Source organism: Lacerta agilis, chromosome 11 (genome assembly GCF_009819535.1).
Source record: "Lacerta agilis isolate rLacAgi1 chromosome 11, rLacAgi1.pri, whole genome shotgun sequence".
NCBI lineage: Eukaryota > Metazoa > Chordata > Lepidosauria > Squamata > Lacertidae > Lacerta > Lacerta agilis.
In genome coordinates, this window is record NC_046322.1 from 51,079,464 (window position 1) to 51,098,856 (window position 19,393).

A 19,393-nucleotide genomic window follows, 5' to 3' on the forward strand; every position below is an offset into this window, starting at 1 on the left:
CCGGTAATAGTGTCGGAATACGTTTCACGGATCCGCCATGGATTCATAATTAATTGGTTATTTTATGGGTTTTTTAAGGTCTACTTTTGGTATAATTGCGCGCAAAAGTGAAAGTGAAAGCATGAATGAATAGTGTGATTCACTTACAAGATTAATCCGCCTTTATTTTGTAGATCCGGTCATGTTCAAAATTGTTAATGAGCGTTAAACTTGCTTCCCGCCCTTTTGGAGGGCAGCAACAGTGATTTTATTGGTTAAAGTACTATTGATGATGTCACGTTTGTTCCCTAATAAAAGGCAGAGGCACCCCGCTTAGGCAGGAGTAGTAGCACGAGACCGCACGTTCTTCTTATGTTCTTTTAGTTGGGTTTTAGTTGAAGTCAAGTTTAGTTTAAGGGGCTAGGAGCGGGCTGGACGGGTTGGATGGGTTTTTCTTTAGTTAGAGTTAGATCGCGGAAGATCATTCGGTTTAGCCTTAGTTAGGTTTTCTTTAGGTTTAGCCTAGGGCTAGAATTGCGGAAGATATTTCGGTTTTAGTTTATTTAGTTAGCCTCGCGGAAGATTGGGCGCGCAGGGTCTTTAAGCTTAGGAGAACTTAGCTTAGGGGACGAGCCTATGCGGGTTCTGCCGAAGCCACTAAAGATACAACCGGTGTCTGTCTTCCTTTGGGGTTAAAGGGGGGAGTAAAGTAAAAAATTTAATTTCTTTAAACTGGTCCGTCTATTCAGAGTCAGGGTATATATTTTATTTCACGAGGCAACTGTTCATTAAAGAAGGCAATTAGAAACTCACACTTCATCGGAGTCGTCAATTGGCTTACTCATCATCCTTCAGACTGTGAGGCTTGGCCGGCGACCGTGCTCAAAAGCACGCGGAACGCTGGCCACTTTCCCCGCAACTGGTACCTCGTGCATAACCAATCCAAGGCCGTGCACGAGGAGCTCCAGCACCCAAACCCCGACAAGTGGTGCCCCGTGTGAGGCAAAGCGTAGTCAAAAATCGCTTCCACGAAGACTCCGGTTAAAGGCAACATATCGGAAGTGGCTCGGAAACAGACATTGAGAGGTGAGGTATAACGGCCCGGTTTATCCAGGATTTCGCTGCAGTAGCGCGAATCCACCGCTTGCCCAAAGTAGTGTAAATAGAAGTCGCGCGCGTATATTTTGCCCCAAGGGGTCCCCGGGTAGAGCGGCAAGGAGTTTAGTGTAAGCCTACGGGCAGAGTAAGGTCTTCCCTAAAGCCTACGGGTGGGAAGGGTTCTGGCAAAAGCCTACGGGTGCCAGGGTCTGGCAAAAGCCTACGGGTGCCAGGGTTTTCGGTCAAAGCCTACGGGTAGGGCCGGTGTCTCCCGAAAAAGCCTACGGGTGGGAGGGAAAGGTTTTCTGGCAAAAGCCTACGGGTGCCAGGTTTTTCGGTCAAAGCCTACGGGTAGGGCCGGTAGCCCCTAGTAGAAGCCCACGGGTGGGGGTGGAGGTTTTCTGGCTAAAGCCTACGGGTGCCAGGTTTTTCGGTTAAAGCCTACGGGTAGAACCGGTGTCCCCTAGTAGAAGCCTACGGGTGGGGGAGGAAAAGTTTTGGAAAAGTGTTTAAAAAATGGGCTCCTCACTCTCAACTGCTCAAGTAAAATTTTGTGAAGATTTATTGTACCTTTTGAAAAGAAATGGTCACCCTGTCTCTGAATCAGAAGTAGAGCTTTTAGTTAAAACCATTGGGGAAATTTGTCCCTGGGTCCCTAAGGAGGGAACGAAAGATTTAGCCTCATGGGAAAGGATCGGGTTAGAATTTATGGCCAACCCGAAAATCGGAATTCCTGTACAATTAGTATGGAGCAGAGTAAGAAACTGCTTTCAACAAATCGCTCCAAGAAATGTTTTGCTTAATGGAACAGTGAATTTAGGAAATACTGCTTTTAATAGTGCCCCTGTGCTGCCGCTTGCGGTTGTGCCATTTTCGGCCCCCTCGCAGCAGCCAGTTCAGGCCCCGTTGTCGTACACGCACTCGCCCTTGTCCAATTTGTCATTGCCAGATTCATTGCCGCCTGTGCCGGTGCAGCAGACGCCGTCGGCCTTTCAAGCCCCGCCGCGGACTGCCCCACCGCCAGTCGCTCAGCAGTCATCGCAGGCCTTTTACCAGCCAGCGATTTCAAGTCAGCAGCAGCCGCGGACCTCGCTCCAAGCAACGGTCCCGCTTCCTTCATCGCAAGCCGCGCTTTTGCCAGCGATCCAGCAGCAGCAGCAGCAAGCAGCCTTTTTGCCAGCAAACCCTGCTGCCCTGCAGGCCGCGCTCAAGCCAGCAGCTCCAGTTTTGCAGCAAGCTGATTTCCAATCAACAGCAATCCAAGCTTCAATGCAAGCAGCACAACAGCAATTTACCAACCCTTCAGCACCTCCAATGCCAATGCAGATTCCAAGACAAGAGCAAAGCCAAACAATGATGATCCAGATGCCAGGACTTGCAGTACAGAGCCAACAACCTTATGCTCCAACTTCAAGTCAGCCATCTTGTCTTCATCCAACTTCAAGTCAGCCATCTTGTCTTCATAGTCAGCCATCTTCAAGGCATCCAGATGTCAAAGACTCTTTAGCACCATCTAGTGGCTCATCATTTGGAAAGCATCAAGAAGATTTAAACTCACTGATGCCACCTACAGATCCAACAGCAATGCAGCCCATCTGCAGAACCCAAGCTTTGGAAGCAGCTTTGGGACAAATAGACTTTAGTGCTGATCCAATGCACATCTTTCCAGTGATTCGTGCTAATGGAGGACAACCTGCAAGATATCAAGCCATTCCTTTTGAAACACTACGTGAACTGCGAAAAGCCATACGCGAAAATGGACTTCAAGCTCCTTATACTAGAAGTTTACTTGAAGGACTGTCCACTAGTAGACTTCTGCCATCTGATTGGAAGTTGATTCTTCGCACCTTCCTGTCGCCTACAGATGCTCTTCTGTGCCTGCAAGAGTGGAAAGAAGTAGCAGCCAGACGTGCAACGCCACTTGCCACAGAAGATATGCTCACAGGATCAGGACATTACTCCAATCTCAATCAACAGCTAGCCATACCTGATGCTGCACTTGTCACCATAGCAGACATTGTAGTCAAAGCTTGGCGCAGACTACCCAATCGCACAGATGCTAGCTCAGTATCAGGATTCGCTGCAGTTAGGCAAGGTCCAAAAGAACCTTATGGGGACTTCGTGGATCGCCTGATTGTTGCAGTGGAACGCCAGATAGAAGATCGTCATGCCAGAAACATGCTGACAAAACAACTTGCCTTTGAAAATGCCAATGATGACTGCAAGAATGCCCTAACAGCAGTTGCAGCTCGTCCAGATGCCACATTGACTGAGATGCTACGCGTCTGCCAGAATGTCGGTACCCACTCCTACAAAGCACAGCTCTTGGCAGCTGCGGTACAGATGCCACGTCAAGACAGCTCTACGCCAGTCAAGAAGTGCTATGGGTGTGGAGGCGATGGGCATTTCCGGTCGCAGTGCACAACAACGCCAAGGCCTTCTGCCAAGCCACCAGAGAGATGTCCCATCTGTCAGAAAGGATTTCATTGGGCGAATGATTGTCGCTTGAATCCACAAAACACATCACCTACCTCATCTCCAGTTCAGGGAAACGGTTCTGCGGGCCGCGCCCCGGCCCCGGTAAAACAATAGGGTGCAAGTTCAAGAACATCATGAAGGTCAACCATCCCAGAAAGGTGAACAACGCTACTCCTTATCCAGGTCATCAGGAAAAAAGAGTGATCCAGAGAGATATCTACTCTTCAGATGTCCAGAGAAAAGATGTGACCTCATCAAGCATTCAGGTTCCAGAGGTTTCATCATCTGCCTTACCTATTCAAAGGGTTCCAGTAGAGAACACAGCATTCAGTTCACCTTCTGCTGACCGCCCTTCAGTTCCTGCTGATGTTGATCCTGCTTCACAGCAAGCAATCACAGTCAAGCCTCTGATCGCAGAATTGCCTTCAACGTTGAGAGGACATCCTACTGAGATCAATCTCGCAACTCCTGAGCTTTATTCATCTTCAAATCAAGGTCAATCTGTCATTGAAGGACATTTGCCCTTGATGAAACAGCAGTGTTCAAGTTGCAACCCAGCTGATGATCACTTTCCATGTGGCCAAAGAATGCAAGTGAGTGAGCCAGCTCCCTCTTGTGGAAGCTTAAACATCACTCCAGTTAACAATGTCCACACCTTTGTGTCACCTCCAGCTTTTAAGCTCAGCCCGCCACAACCAAACAACTATCAGGAACAACAACTTCTACTGCCTCGTGTCAAAGAAGAAGTTCCATCCTGCCAGTTTGATGCACAACTGACTGAATGCCAGCAGGTTCAACAGCATCAGCAACTTTTACCAACAGAGGAACCTCAAGTTTGCCAACTCAACGCCAAGCAGCTTCAGAGTTGCCAACTTCAGCAGTGCAAAAAACCCGAAGCCAAAAAGATATCTTCAAACACTGCCAACGAAGAACAAGAAGAATCTTCTGTCCCAGGTATACCACTCTTCTTAACAGAGGACTGTTACTTTTCAAATCCATGGTTTGCTCAGCAATTGCCAACATCCATTCGTGGTCCATTCCCAGACACCTCAATTTGCCTTATCCTGCCTAGGATGGATCGCCTCCCTGCCACAGTCACACTGACTGCAGGCCTAGTTCGAATCACAGATTCATCGCAGTTGCTGATTCCAGGATTTTCAACTGTTCCTTGTGTCCTAACAAAAGGTTTGGAAATTGCCAGACTCTATTTGCTTACTTCTACGCCTACAGCTCCTGTAGACTCTTTGCCTCCTCAGACAGCAATGGCGCTAATCAAGATTACAGAAGAACGCCCTCATCTCGTCTTAGAAATGGGTGGACGAAAGATCAAGGGTCTTCTTGATACAGGCGCAGATGTTACAGTGATCGCCAGAAAAGATTGGCCTGACCAGTGGGCAACGACTGTCACCCAGGAAGTCTTCGGAGTCGGAGGTTTCGAACCCGCCCACCAGAGCGTGCATCCGATTACCTTCCAGTCAGACTCAGGCTCCATGGTGCAGCTCCGTCCACTTGTTATGGATGTGCCTATCACCCTTTGGGGTAGAGACTTATTGTCTAAAGCAAGAACTGTTGTCCATACGCATTTTTGATGTGGGCCTTTGCATCAGCGCCAGTACATGCTCTTCCACTCACATGGAAGGAAGGACCCCCTGTATGGGTCGACCAATGGGCGCTGACGTCAGAAAAGCTCGCTGCAGCAGAGGCCCTAATCAAAGAGCTGCTACACCAGAATCACATGCAACTCTTTACTCTCCATCAGTACCTCATGGATAAAGCTCCACAGTCATTGACTTTAGAGTGTTCCCTTGATAGTCTTCAAACTGTCCCTTGCAGAAAACCTATTGCAAAGTTCTCCTGGAGAATTTCACTGCTTGGTAAGGTGAATTCTCCTGTCTACAAGTTCTGTTCAGCAGCATCTTCAAGCACTCTCACGCCGTTGAAACTTTCCTTTGTCTCAGTGATCCAATCGTCAACCATGGGACGCTCCTTGCTATGTTCCGTGCTGTCTTTTGCATGGGCATTCTGTTGGCTGGTTTTGAATGGTACTCACCGTGCCTACAGATTGCTGCCATCACTTCTTGCAGCATACCTGTTTCCAACCAAAACCGCAAACCCTTTTCACCTGCTTTCTGTTGCTCTCTACCTGGTTGCAAATATGCTCCGCATCTCCCCAGGTATTCTTCTGGAGTATCTTTTCCTGCATCAACCAAGAACTCTACTACAGGCTCTTCAGGCAGTTCCTCCTTGTGCTCAGAAGTACTGTCTTCCGCAAGGAACTCTTCACCTGAAGATCAAGTCATGTAACCCTGCGTGGTACTTGCCAGCCTGCATCTTCAACGACAACCCCTTGTTGCTTAATCTTCTCAGCGGAGGACTGTCCCTACTTCTGCGGAAAGAACCCCTATTTCCCACACCTGTTTGTGTGCTCAACTCCATTCTTCACTCAAGAAACACGCTGGACAAACTTTGCGTGAAATTCGATACTCCCTTTTCATCACAAGCCGTGATGTCTAACTCTGGTTGTTAGCTATTCGCTAACTTCTCAACTTCCTGTCAAATGCAGCAATTCTTCAAAAGTGCTCAACTAACAGCACCAGTTGAGTTCTGGGCAGTTTGCCTTACCCTCCTACTGCCTATGCCTTTTGTTTGCCTCTGGGCGGCCTCTGGTTCCTGGCTGCCTAGATTTGTTCCAGTTATTCCCATACCTGCATTCACTAGCAGATCACCTTGATTTGCTTGCTTAACCTCCTTTCTTCTACAGGTATCGTTGTTTCTTCAGAACTCGATGTTTCAGTACTTTCCTGAGCTCCATGAACTTTTCCTGAGTTCCAGGACTATTTCTTCTACATGGTCATGTGTAGTCGGAGAAGAAGACGACCGGCAACTCATTCATCGTCTTCATCCTCCTCTCCAACACCATTTTGCAGTTCTAAACCTGTCTTGTACTTTATATTGTACTTGTAAAAATTGCATATTTGCCTTTGTATGCTTCTTGAAATATCCGCCTCGCATATTACATGTGTTTTCCATATAGCTTGGTAATTAATGATATGGGTGTTTATATATATGATAATTTTTCTGAAATGATTTCCATTTAGAGCGTCACAACTTTGATGATATGGAAATGTTTATGTAAGGTTAAAAACATCATCTTTGTGCAGTTCTAGTCATAGACATATTTATACATATATGTTTTATCTCAATAATCCTAAATCTCCACGTTGTGCTTGCAAAAGTTGTAGTTCAAAATGTGGTAACACTTATATGCCTTATTTGAAATATTTCCTTTGGTCAAAGAATTGGTCATTCTCGGATTTGTTCAAGATATATGTGTCAAGTCTGGTGGCGTCCTACCCTTTTGGTACCCCTATTTTCTTTGAAGAATACCCCTCTATATGCTACCTTTTGGCAGTAAACCAGGTTCCCAGCTTTTCCCTTCACTCTGTTTCCTGCTGTTGATGGGAGACCTTTATGTAGTTGGTTTAATTCCCATCTCGTTTCGCTGGAAACCCTTGCGTAGATGGTTTAAATCCTCATCCTGGCTGGGACACCTTTATGTAGGTAGCTTAAATCCCCTCTTGTGGCGAAAACCACTTGTACATAGGTGGCTTAAATCCCCTCTCTGGAATCGGACCCTAGTTCCCCGTTACCTGTGGTCGCTGTGGTAAGTCCAGAATCTAAAGTTCCCTCGATTCTGTAGCCTCAGAGCCACAACCCTTTTATGTTTCCTTATCCATTTTCCTTAGTTTCCAAATAAAAAATTAAAAAAAAAATGGGGGAGGGGTCTGGGTAGGCCATGTAGCCCCAGCTCTAGTTATACTTTAATTTTGGGTCCCGGATCGGGACCTCTCTTATGTTTGGGCAGTCGTTATCCGTTATTCTTAATTTTGGACCTGTATCAGGTCCTCTCTTGTGTTTGGGGAGTAATTTGTTGTTTTACGCTGCACGCGAAAGTATACATGCTTATGAGGTGATTTGTTGTGTTACACTACATATTGAAGTATTTATATATGCCTAGAAGGTTTATAGTGTATCGGATCGATCATTTTTTATGTTCGGCTAGTGGTTTGTTATTTTCATGACTTTATTGCTACATTATTGTACAAGTATTTCCTCCTATGAAAGGGGTGGATGTTGATGGTTTTGCTGGTGTTTATATCACAGTCTTGATGTGGACACTGTCAGCACTGTTGACGCTTTGCCTTTTCATGTCGAGGTTTATATCGAAGCAAATGGTAATGTTTGTGTCAAGATAAATGCTTATGATATCTCTAATTTTTTTTTATATAACTAAATCAAAATTAATTTAATTTAAAACAAAAAAAGAAAGATGATATGTCGGAATACGTTTCACGGATCCGCCATGGATTCATAATTAATTGGTTATTTTATGGGTTTTTTAAGGTCTACTTTTGGTATAATTGCGCGCAAAAGTGAAAGTGAAAGCATGAATGAATAGTGTGATTCACTTACAAGATTAATCCGCCTTTATTTTGTAGATCCGGTCATGTTCAAAATTGTTAATGAGCGTTAAACTTGCTTCCCGCCCTTTTGGAGGGCAGCAACAGTGATTTTATTGGTTAAAGTACTATTGATGATGTCACGTTTGTTCCCTAATAAAAGGCAGAGGCACCCCGCTTAGGCAGGAGTAGTAGCACGAGACCGCACGTTCTTCTTATGTTCTTTTAGTTGGGTTTTAGTTGAAGTCAAGTTTAGTTTAAGGGGCTAGGAGCGGGCTGGACGGGTTGGATGGGTTTTTCTTTAGTTAGAGTTAGATCGCGGAAGATCATTCGGTTTAGCCTTAGTTAGGTTTTCTTTAGGTTTAGCCTAGGGCTAGAATTGCGGAAGATATTTCGGTTTTAGTTTATTTAGTTAGCCTCGCGGAAGATTGGGCGCGCAGGGTCTTTAAGCTTAGGAGAACTTAGCTTAGGGGACGAGCCTATGCGGGTTCTGCCGAAGCCACTAAAGATACAACCGGTGTCTGTCTTCCTTTGGGGTTAAAGGGGGGAGTAAAGTAAAAAATTTAATTTCTTTAAACTGGTCCGTCTATTCAGAGTCAGGGTATATATTTTATTTCACGAGGCAACTGTTCATTAAAGAAGGCAATTAGAAACTCACACTTCATCGGAGTCGTCAATTGGCTTACTCATCATCCTTCAGACTGTGAGGCTTGGCCGGCGACCGTGCTCAAAAGCACGCGGAACGCTGGCCACTTTCCCCGCAACTGGTACCTCGTGCATAACCAATCCAAGGCCGTGCACGAGGAGCTCCAGCACCCAAACCCCGACATAATAGGACAAGTAGCCTTTGGGAAAATCTGACTGACTGGGGAAGAATTCAGTTCTAAAGCTAGTCTCACATATAACAGGAGATGATACTACTGAAAAGAAAAAGTGTCTATTTACTTTTGCACATTTCCCACAATTTTTAAACATACAAATATTGATCAAGCAAGTAGCTTCATATTAACACATTATCATTCAGCATCTTAGCCTATGAAATAGCTAACCTCTTTGGTTATCAGAGCTGAAACGGTGGGTTTTCCTGGAGGTTTCGGAGGCAGCTTATCTCCTTCAGCCGAGCCCAATGGTCCCCATGCACATTTTTTAATACCCAACAGATCACTACTTCCCAAGCCTTGCAATTTTGGGAAATCTGAGAGGGTAATTTCAAATGCAGGTTCCGGAAGACACTCAGCAGCTGGAATTTGCTTGAATTTCCCATTTGCTGCTTTAATGGGCCTGTCTAATTAAAATAGAAAAAGAGTTTATATGCAAAGTAGCGTATTTCTCCACGATATGTAAATAGTTTATTGCTTTTAGTAATCATTACACATCATACAATGCTTTTTAGCAAAAATAAAAAATTACTCTCTTACTCATACTTGGATCCAGCTTCACATCCCAATGAGAGTGCAAAACAGCTAACAATATTGCACAAGTATAAAATAATGAAGTTAACAATATCTTAACCACATATAAAGATGAAGTGCTGATCAATAAAAACAAACTGGGTAAAAATGATACACCCGGGGGGGGGGGAGGGATAGCTAGCAAAAGTGTTGCACTTCAAGTTTCAGAAATACGTCCCTTTCCGTCTGAATTTGGCCTCCTGTGAGAGTTTTCTCTTGCCCACTCTCCTACGATGACCTTTCTTTTACATAAGACCTTTGCCTTAAACCATTCAACAAATATTTAAATGAACTTTTTTCCTGTTGCATAGTTCAAGGACCTTCCCAACTCTCTCCTCTTCCTGCACGGCCCCTAAACCTGTTCTGAGTCCCCCCCCCAAAAAAAAACAACCATTCTTGAGCAGATGGGGGGGGGTGTCTGAGCAGCGAGAGAATAGCAGGGAGAACGCAAATGGAAATAATTGCGCTAAGGGAACGAGTGTACTGGGTGCCAATGAAAATTACTCCCAGTCTTATCCACACCGTATGTACCGTATATACTCAAGTATAAGTCGACCCAAATATAAGCCGAGGCACCTAATTTCCCTACAAAAATGTGGGAAAGCTTATTGGCTCAAGTATAAGCCGGTTCACCTTTGCCACTGTGGTAGAGGAGGAACGAGCAGCCCAAAGCAGCCCTTTGGGCTGCTCCTTCCTCTTCCTCCTTTGCTGCTGTGGAGCTCACCCTGTCGCAGGGTTTCGAACTGCCATTCTTCTGATCAGCAAGCCCTAGGGCTCTGTGGTTTAACCCACAGCGCAATGTTCCCTTGTGTTATACAGAGAAGGCTGGGATCCTGTCCTGTTTAAGCAGGAGCCAGGGAAAGTGAGCACCTGTGGGGTTTTAATACTTCCTTAACTGATAGGCTTTCTGTCTTCTGGGGTCTAAAGTTTGCATTTATGTGAGCAGTTCAGGAATGGAACAAGCTGCCTGGGGAGAGTAAAGAACCACCGTTCTTGTACACTTCTTAAGGAATGGTTGACTTGAGTATAAGCCGAGGGCAGCTTTTAAAGCACAAAAAGTGTGCTGAAAAACTAGGCTTATACTCAAGTATATAGGTAATTGAGTACTGTATCATTGCTTGTATTATTGAGGTTGTTAGCTACCTTCAAGAAAGGTGGAGGACAGCTTTAAAAAAAAATGTTTTGAGACACAAAGCAAATCCTTTTAATTGCTAAAGGGCATGCAATATTTTATTCATAAAGCAGAAATCACCAGAATTAATTGAGCTCTTTAGATAAAGAAGAAGAAGAAGAAGAGTTTGGATTTGATATCCTGCTTTTCACTACCCGAAGGAGTTTCAAAGCGGCTAACATTCTCCTTTCCCTTCCTCCCCCACAACAAACACTCTGTGAGGTGAGTGGGGCTGAGAGACTTCAGAGAAGTGTGACTAGCCCAAGGTCACCCAGCAGCTGCATGTGGAGGAGCGGAGACGCGAACCCGGTTCCCCAGATTACGAGTCTACTGCTCTTAACCACTACACCACACTGGCTGCTATGTCAACTTATCAACTGCAAGGAAACTAGAAATTACCTTAAATCAGTGGTGGCGAACCTATAGCAGGGGTGCCAGAGGGGGCACTCGGAGCCCTCTCTGAGGGCACACGCACCGTCGCCCCAGCAGGGCTGTAGCTAGGGGGTAAAAGTGACGCTCCAGTGCTGCACGAGGCTCCTGGCCGCTTCTAGCATGGTCCCAGCGCTGCTAGGGCACCATTTTCACCCTTGGGGCCGCGCTGGGGTGGGGTGGGGTGGGGAGAAGGATTCGTGCCAGGAAACTGCTGCTCCACCCGAAGCCTGCAGCACCGCTACTCAAGTCACCAACCAAGCCCATCTGCCACTGCAACCAAACCTAACGGCTGCCTCTGGGCTGGCTCCGCCTCCCTGCCATTAAACTCGGTTGTGCCCGACCCGCCTTCCTGCTCTGCTCTCAGGTGCATTTAGAGCCTTGGTAACCCTGGTGAGCGGGCGAGCGAGGTTCTGAGCAGGTGTCTACTTGATGCGCTAGGGCCTCCCACCAGTCTGTTGTTCCTGAGTAAGCTGCCTTGAGTTCAGCAAGGTTAGACAAATTATCAGCATGCGTACAACAGCAAACATCACAATAATTGTTCAAAAGCATGCCAAATGCAAACTTTTGCCTTTCAATAATAAAATTGTTTTTATCCTTGAAAGCTCTGTTATTGTGTTTTTCTTTTAAGACAAAATACGCTAATGAGTTGTTGTTTTTCTAAACTAAAACTTCATGATTCAGGCTCTAAAAGGTTCGCCATCACTGCCTTAAATCATACACGGGCTTTTTCTGCAATTGCAGAACTTCTATTCACACCGATGTGCAAAATACTGCAATTGTTATTGTAGTACCTGATTTAATAGGATTTCTTCCATGCAGAGCTGTGTAAGATGAACTCTCTGTGGATCCATCAGGTCTCTTACTCTCCCATTTGGATGCATGGTCTTTTGATCGCCTCTGTACAAAATAACAACATCTTTCAATCTTTTTTTAAAAGGGCTTAATTTTTCATCTCCATATCTATGTTCCAAATTATATCAGAGCAGAATTTCAGTACACAAACACTAAAAAGTAGTACATAATGTTATCTGTTGCTCAAGAGCCAATGCAAAAGGAGTATTTTTTTATCTGTACAATTTGTTTTTTGCACTTTTCAAAGTCCAGATACAAATAACGTTAAAGTTGTCTCTGGAGATGTGTTAAACATCCATGGAAGCATTGCTGGAGCTTCTCTTAGCTATTATCCAATATTGAATTTCCTGATAAATTCAGGGTTTCAGCTTTGTCGAGTTCGTCTAGGCATGTGGTCCTAGCTTACGTATATCTTTCAGAAACCCCCTAAAAAACCCACTCCCAATCCATCTGTTGCGCCATGGAGAAGCGCAGATCATTCAAAGCAGGAAGGGCGTCCTCACAAATTGCTGGTCCACTTTTCATTTCCAGTGCAGTTTTCTCCAAAACACACACTAGGAATGTTGGCTGATTATGACAGCCAAATCTTGCTTCAGCTGCTGAGCATTTTATAAAGCTCATGTTTCTCACGAACTGTTGAGTAACAGAGGGAAAACTCAGGCCTGCTACTTCAACAGGGCTATGTTTCTGCGGCAGGGTATTTGCTAGACTAATGCAAGGTGGCCAGGCTGCTCCCTGCCTTGGATATGGTTTCATTTGTGCCCGAGCAGACTGTTCCACTAGAATCTTCCACTAGAATCTGCTCATGCTGCACACAAACCTGGGCTATGAATATTTCACTGAATTTTAATAACTAACAATTTGTTTCAGCTTTATAATACTATCCCGTAGAGACTGCGGCCGCTGTTTGGTTGAGTCAACCCATACAAAGAGAATCAGAAGCTAGCTATGATCAGTGCACAATCACTGAAGGTCCCGCACAGATCCCTAGTAACCATAGGTGCTGGCAGGGACCAATGAAAGCTGAAAGACCCACTAGAATGTGTGGGGGTGGGGAAATGCTGGGGGGGGGGAGTACTACTCCAACTCTTTGAAAATGGAGCGCTAAACAAGCCTGCTATTACTGCAATCCAGTTACTGATGCAAGCTGCAGCAAGACAGAAATGCGTTATCTACTAGGCTGTCTTCACTTACCTGGCAAAAAGCTGCAGCCTCTTTTCGGATAAGAGGAGTCTGTTTGGCAGAGTCTCTGTCCGGTTTCGAGGCGCTGTAAAGCTTGGGGCTGTTGTTCGGACACTGAAAGTTGGTAACTGCATATACATTTGGTGCAGCATTAATTGAATAAGGACTGGTATACTCCCCAAGCGAACTACATCCCATAAGGCTCTGAGATCGATATTGAGAATGAGAGGTGGCATTATCCCAGGGCGCATCTTGAGTATGTATCTGTTGTCTAAATTAAATAAACATATTATTATATTTTTAGTTGGACACATGACAAGGTTTACAAGGGAAAATATAATGAAAACAAATGCTTGGGCTATAACAGAATTTATCATATAATTACAAAACAAATTCTATTTAAGCCATAAGCATACAACCACTAATAAAATAACCAATTAATTTTACTAACACAGGAACCCCAAATCTTCCTTGGAGGGGGTGAAAATCTTCCTCTGCTCAGTTCTGACAGCTTCCCCACCACCCCTGGAGGTGGGGAAGGAAGTCCTGCCATCAAGGAACTTCATGCAGTCACCTGAAAGCTGGGTAGAAGCTGGCGGCGATCAGCAGAAACCCACAAAATTGGGATGGGGAGGATGAAGGTGAGGAGAGTGGTGCCGGGGGCCAGCCCTGCTGTCCATCACATGATGGCAATAGGTGTGCTCCAGGTTTCTTCACTGTGCCAGCCTGGGAGCTGGCACAGGGAAGGGGCAATCTTTCCTTTCCCACTTTCTGGTGCTACTCCAGTCACAGCCAAGCAGGCGTTTGGACTGCAGCCCAAGCATCCTTTGAGAAACAGTAAGCATAAAATGGTAGTGTTCAAAATATGTGGTGTAAGGCTGATCTGTTAAAATCAGAGAGGCATGCATCAGATTTGGGGTATGAAACTTCTTCCCTAAGCTGCAAGCAATAATACAATGAAAAGGGGGAAGAGATGCAATTCAAATAGGTGTACATTATATTCAAAAGGTGGTGTCATATTGCTGATCTTAGTGATGTTAGAGGCAACTAATTACAGAAGAGGAGGAAAGATTTTTTTTTTTTTGCAGATTCTCCTTCTCCCAAGAAGTCTCCAGTTCCCTTCAAAATAAGTCTTGGGGGTGGGTCGGGGAACTGTTCCCCTTTCACAATAATTAACTTTTAAAAGAGCATGATTTTGCTTATGGTGATTAGTAGACTATATTTTTTTTATGGAAAAAGATTTAGAAATCCCCAAGAAGCTCCACTGCGTCTAATGAAAGTCAGTTAGCTCCCCACCATCCCAGCTATCTTAATCACACACAATTTAGAGCATTGCAAAAGAGCACACTGCATTCGGAGCCTTTAGAGCTTTAGGCAAATGTCATAGAAAAGAATGGTAGCCATTTGATACCCTACTAGGTATGAAAGCCTTAGGGGCTGTAGTGGGCTGGGACTTCTATCACACAGACAAATAATCCCATTTATAAGGGAACATGATTCTACACCCCACCAAAGAGCATTGTATTATTACTACCCAATACACTGTGTTTTGGGGTCTGTTCTTGGGGGAAAGTACTGCAATTGATTTAATTTGTTCAAAAAAGTCAACCCCCTACTCATCCTTAGTAGCCATTAGTCCAGGCTTCCTCAACCTCGGCCCTCCAGATATTTTTGGCCTGCAACTCCCATGATCCCCAGCTAGCAGGACCAGTGGTCAGGGATGATGGGAATTGTAGTCTCAAAACATCTGAGAGCAAAATACCAGTTACAGTAATTCCACATGTGATAAAGCAAATGTTTAGGGATCAAAAGCCCAAAGTCACCATCGTCTTTGAAATGTGTCCCGTGAGAGGTGGGTTCAATGTTGTGGCCTAAAACATTGAATGAGCTTACCCAATTAATTACCAAAATGCACTTAACTTGCCAAACAGCTATGGCATCTAAATTAAAGGTACGTTAACAGTCCCCCAAGAAATGAGATGTAGAAGGGTACATACTTATCCACTGGTGGCTCTTGAACATATGGGTAGCATGTACCATAGTATCTAGGAAAGACACATGCTTCTGAGGGTTCTGACCATGCCACTGTTACTGCCGCATATTTGGGGACAAACGGTTTGACCTCTGCTGATAACTTGATGCCCTGAGAAACAAAATTGGTTTTGGCTACATGCACTTGGAGATTAACCAAAGTAAGTGAAAAGCCCCATCTATGTGAACCAAACAGTCACACAAGAAGGAGAAGCTGGTGCCTTGTTCTTCTGCTCAACCAAAACGAGTAGGGGAAAAAATTAAATCTGTAACAGAACACTGAAAAATGCACCAAGAATTTTAGTGCTTAAGCAAATTGTTGCACATGCAACATCTCAACTTTGCATTTATAAGGGGGAAGACTAATCTCCATTGATGACAGCTGCAGAAAATACACTATAGGCAGGCAAATACACTATAGACAGGCGCAATGCTGGTTTAGCTATTAAGAATGATTAGGAGACTAGAAGCAGGCTTCAGGCTCATATGCACCTTCCTGGCCCCAACTTCTCCCCTCTCATGCAAGAATTTCTCTTAGACACACACATGCCTTTACCCAGGTTCAGCTCCTTGGTTCTAAAGGCTAGAGTTCACTCAGTGTGACATAATGCTAAAGTTGGGAAAAGGGAAGTAGAGAGAAGTATGAAAAAGAAGAAGAGCCTGCTCCCCACTCCCAAAACCATAACCCTAATTAATGACCAACTAGCATTACATCTGCACTTGCCCTACAAGAATCTAAGAGAAAGCAAAGCATTCAGCTGACAGTCAAAAGTCTGTTCACTGAACACCCTCTGGTGGCTGTACTTGCACTTGAAACGGAGGGACAACTGGACACTAAGGGTAGTATTAAATGCTGGACCTACTCAAGAGTGGGCCGTTGAAGCCAATGACCATTACTAACTTGGGCTCTTGAGTTTCAATGGGTCTACTTTGAGTAGGACTTAGTTGAAAACAAGCCTAAAGGTTTAGTCCATAATATGAACAGTTGTGTTCTGCAGCTCATTAAAAAGATGGTTGACCAGAATTTTGGCAAACGTACCCAAATATAATAAAAGAGAAATAGAAACCAAGTACAAATTGTTGCACAAATGCCGAGTTTACTGGACACCTTATTATATTTGCCTGACCTATTTACATCAGGAACGAGTGTTCAGATTCTACAGCCAAAAAATATGTTAGAATCACAGATTTTAAAAACTTTAAGGTTTAACTATGGTAAAGCCACCCACATATAGGGCGAACTTGTGGCTTCCCAACATTGCTAGATTCCAACTGCCATCATCCCCAAACACTGGGTATGGTGGTTGAGGCTGCTGGAGCCTAAAGTCCAACAACCTCTGGTAGCCACAGGTTTCCCACTACCACCATTAGGGTAATGCTATGGTTTTAATTATACAGAATTTAGGTTTATATAATGGCTAAAATATGGAAAGCTACTTCATACCGAGTCAGGATTATTGGTCCATCCAGCTCAATATTGTCTGCACGCTGCCAGGAGGCAGCTGTTTCAGGCAGAAATAGTTCTGAGCCTTACCTGGAGATAACAGCTATTGAATCAGGGATTTTCTCCATGCAATACAAGTGCTACTACTCGCCTTCCTTATTACAATCAGAGGTATGGAATGGCCCCAATCCAGCAGTTACTCAGCAAAGTGAAACTAAATTAGTCAAGATTAAGCTTTCACGCTTCATTTCAAAGCAAAACTGCAAATTGTTCATTTTTTTTTGTTTCTATCATATCATTTAAATACATAGGTAAAAACAGGACACTTCTACTCCAGCCTGAGTGAAAAACTTTGATTAACTGAATTCAGAAAAGGAAAATATTTGAAGCTATTCTGCAAAGCACACATAGTCAAAAGTTATTCTGGAGTGTATGCACAACCTATCAAATTCCATGTGAAAAACAAGATTTTACTACTTCTCCCCATGGGAACATTCATCTCCAGCAAAGCAAAAATAATGTGTAATCCTTGAAGCTACTAGACGTAATTTGGCATAGAATTCATAACAAAATCCTAGTTATCAAAATGGGTAATTGCTTCTAAAAACTTAGGCCATGCTACAATAAAGCAGCAAGCATGTTGGCAAAATTACACATTACATGCAAACAAATAACTGTCATACTTCTGGAATTTTATTCCTGGGAAAGAGGCAATTTCTGAAGGAAGCAAAAGCTGCTTCCCAAACCAGAGCCTTATGACTGACAAAGTCCTGACCAGGTTGGTTTAGTTCAAATCTATTTGGCCAAACAGTAATGTTGGGTTTCTGCTATCATATCAAGAAAGGTGATCTGTTTTTATTTACGTATTTTATGTGCACAAAGTGCTACAATATTTTATACTGTATATTGTGTTCCTCAGAAGAAGGGTGGTATACTAATTAAATAAGCAAACAAATAAAATAAAATAAAAGTAAGTTGATGACCAGGACACACAACGCAGCCAGTATTCTTAAAACAAGCTGCTGCCATTCCCCTCCCCTGTCAGAGGTCTTGCCTGCGAAGACGACAACAGTTCAGGTGGTGAAACTTGCATTTTGCGCAAAAATAATTCAACAGGTGCTCCTTTCCCTATTGCACAACCACTAAAACCAAAGCAGTGGTGTCCTGAAAAGAGAATGGTGCTGGCAAGCAGAAGAGAAGGGGGGGGGGCGAGAGACAAGGCTTAAACCCCCAGGGAGGGGGAGGAGACCTTTAAAAAAAATTCTGCCTAATATACTCAACACTGCACTTCCTCCACGGCAAGAGGGAAAAGTTTGCAGTGCCTTGTCCCGATGATAACAGTAGACATGCTATATCAAAATTATTATTATTATTATTTTTCCTGAGCACCACTTGGGAGGGGAGGCTTGTTTGTGACTCTCTGGTGTTGCTGTGCCTCATTTTTCTTTCTGCAGAGAGAAACAGACTTCTTTCGGGGAGGTTGGGAAATTTAATAATAATAATAAAAAGCTCATCTCCCCCCCCTTTTTTTGTTGTTCAGGTCTCCTGCCAGGACCTGAGCCATAGACACACACGTTAAGCAAGAGCAGGTTTCAGCGGAGCCATCAGAATGGAGAGCGGCTTTGCCTTTCCCCTTCCAGGACCTCTCCGGCCGCCGTTTACATAACAACCAGCAGCAGCGCGCTGGGAGGGAGGCTGGAGGGAGCTGCTCTTTCGCCTTCTCCACAGACCCGGCCTCTCCGCCGCCGCTTCCCCGCCTTACCTCGCTGCCCGCTTCCCTTTCTGAAGACATGGCGCGGCGAGGGGGGGGGGCGACAAAAGGTCAACGCCCCACCAACGGCGGCTTCCACCCTGCCCTTCTACCACCGGCCCGGCGGCGCGCACAAAAAGACGCGGCGGGCGCGCGACTCGGAGGTTTTAACCCGAGAGGCCTCGGCCAATCAGCAGCCGCGCCCCGGCTCGCGTGACCGTCGCCATGACACCAGGGGCAAAAGTGAAAGGCCGGCGTAGCTCTACCGAAACCGTCGTGCCTGTTCAGCGTCTCCTAACGCGGATGATGGGCTGTGTTCATAATAATGCAGTTTTTCACGCAGCTTGGCATGGTTTGACAGTTTATATACGCATAACGGAGCGCACGGAAGGGAAGTGATTTCGGCACATGGTATGAACTGGGTTGTATCAATACATCTTATCAATATTGCTGACCCATCTGATTCCTCAAATGAAGAAAATAGTTGGAACAATAACAAAACAGCTGCAAAAGGAAACCCATGCATTATAATTTACCTGATTCAAATAGGAAGTGGGTTTTATTTATATGCAGAACTTTATGTCTCGTCCAGTATTTTGAATGTTTTTAGTCATACTTTGTGCATTTGAGGTTGTCTGTGTTTACAACTGCACCCAAAAAAAATCAATAAAAAGCAATGCAACTAGACTTCCAAACTGTCTGTGTGTCAAATATTTTCTCATATATTTGTCTCATAATTTAATCATTTGTCTAAAGGAGTCATGACGTCTCTCCGCATGTAACAACTACTATGAATACACAGACACCACTTTGCTGTTTCTTATCCAACATTATATATACTATAAAAATGTGTTAAATCAATTTTAGCTTCGCCACATAGGCAGTGTGTACAACAGAAATTTTGCAGCTTCAATCTCTTGCTAGCTACAAAAATGAGCAATCTTTATAGATGCATTACTAATGGTAAACATTTTTGTAACTTTTAATAGAAATTGTTTTTCTTAAGAATTGTTTTTACCCATAGAAATTATATATAAATAATTTTTATGGGTAAAAACATACATC

The 19,393-nt window shown here is 44.3% G+C and overlaps 1 protein-coding gene across 2 annotated transcripts in view; it reads right to left on the bottom strand.

Annotated features, from left to right (window-relative positions):
- SECISBP2 (SECIS binding protein 2) overlaps window positions 1-18,476 on the bottom strand; it is a 38,995-nt gene extending 20,519 nt beyond the window's left edge. The window contains exons 1-5 of one of the 2 annotated variants that reach the window (XM_033164158.1): window positions 18,341-18,473; window positions 15,101-15,246; window positions 13,116-13,374; window positions 11,861-11,966; window positions 9,065-9,300 (exon numbers count right to left, since the gene is read on the bottom strand). In XM_033164158.1, the coding sequence (XP_033020049.1) occupies window positions 9,065-9,300; window positions 11,861-11,966; window positions 13,116-13,374; window positions 15,101-15,246; window positions 18,341-18,370 (777 nt within the window). In that variant the 5' untranslated portion in view covers window positions 18,371-18,473. Of the gene's footprint in view, window positions 1-9,064; window positions 9,301-11,860; window positions 11,967-13,115; window positions 13,375-15,100; window positions 15,247-18,340 lie in introns of both variants that reach the window. The other variant, XM_033164159.1, reaches the window with a different exon arrangement.
- Between the last annotated feature and the right edge of the window lie 917 nt (window positions 18,477-19,393).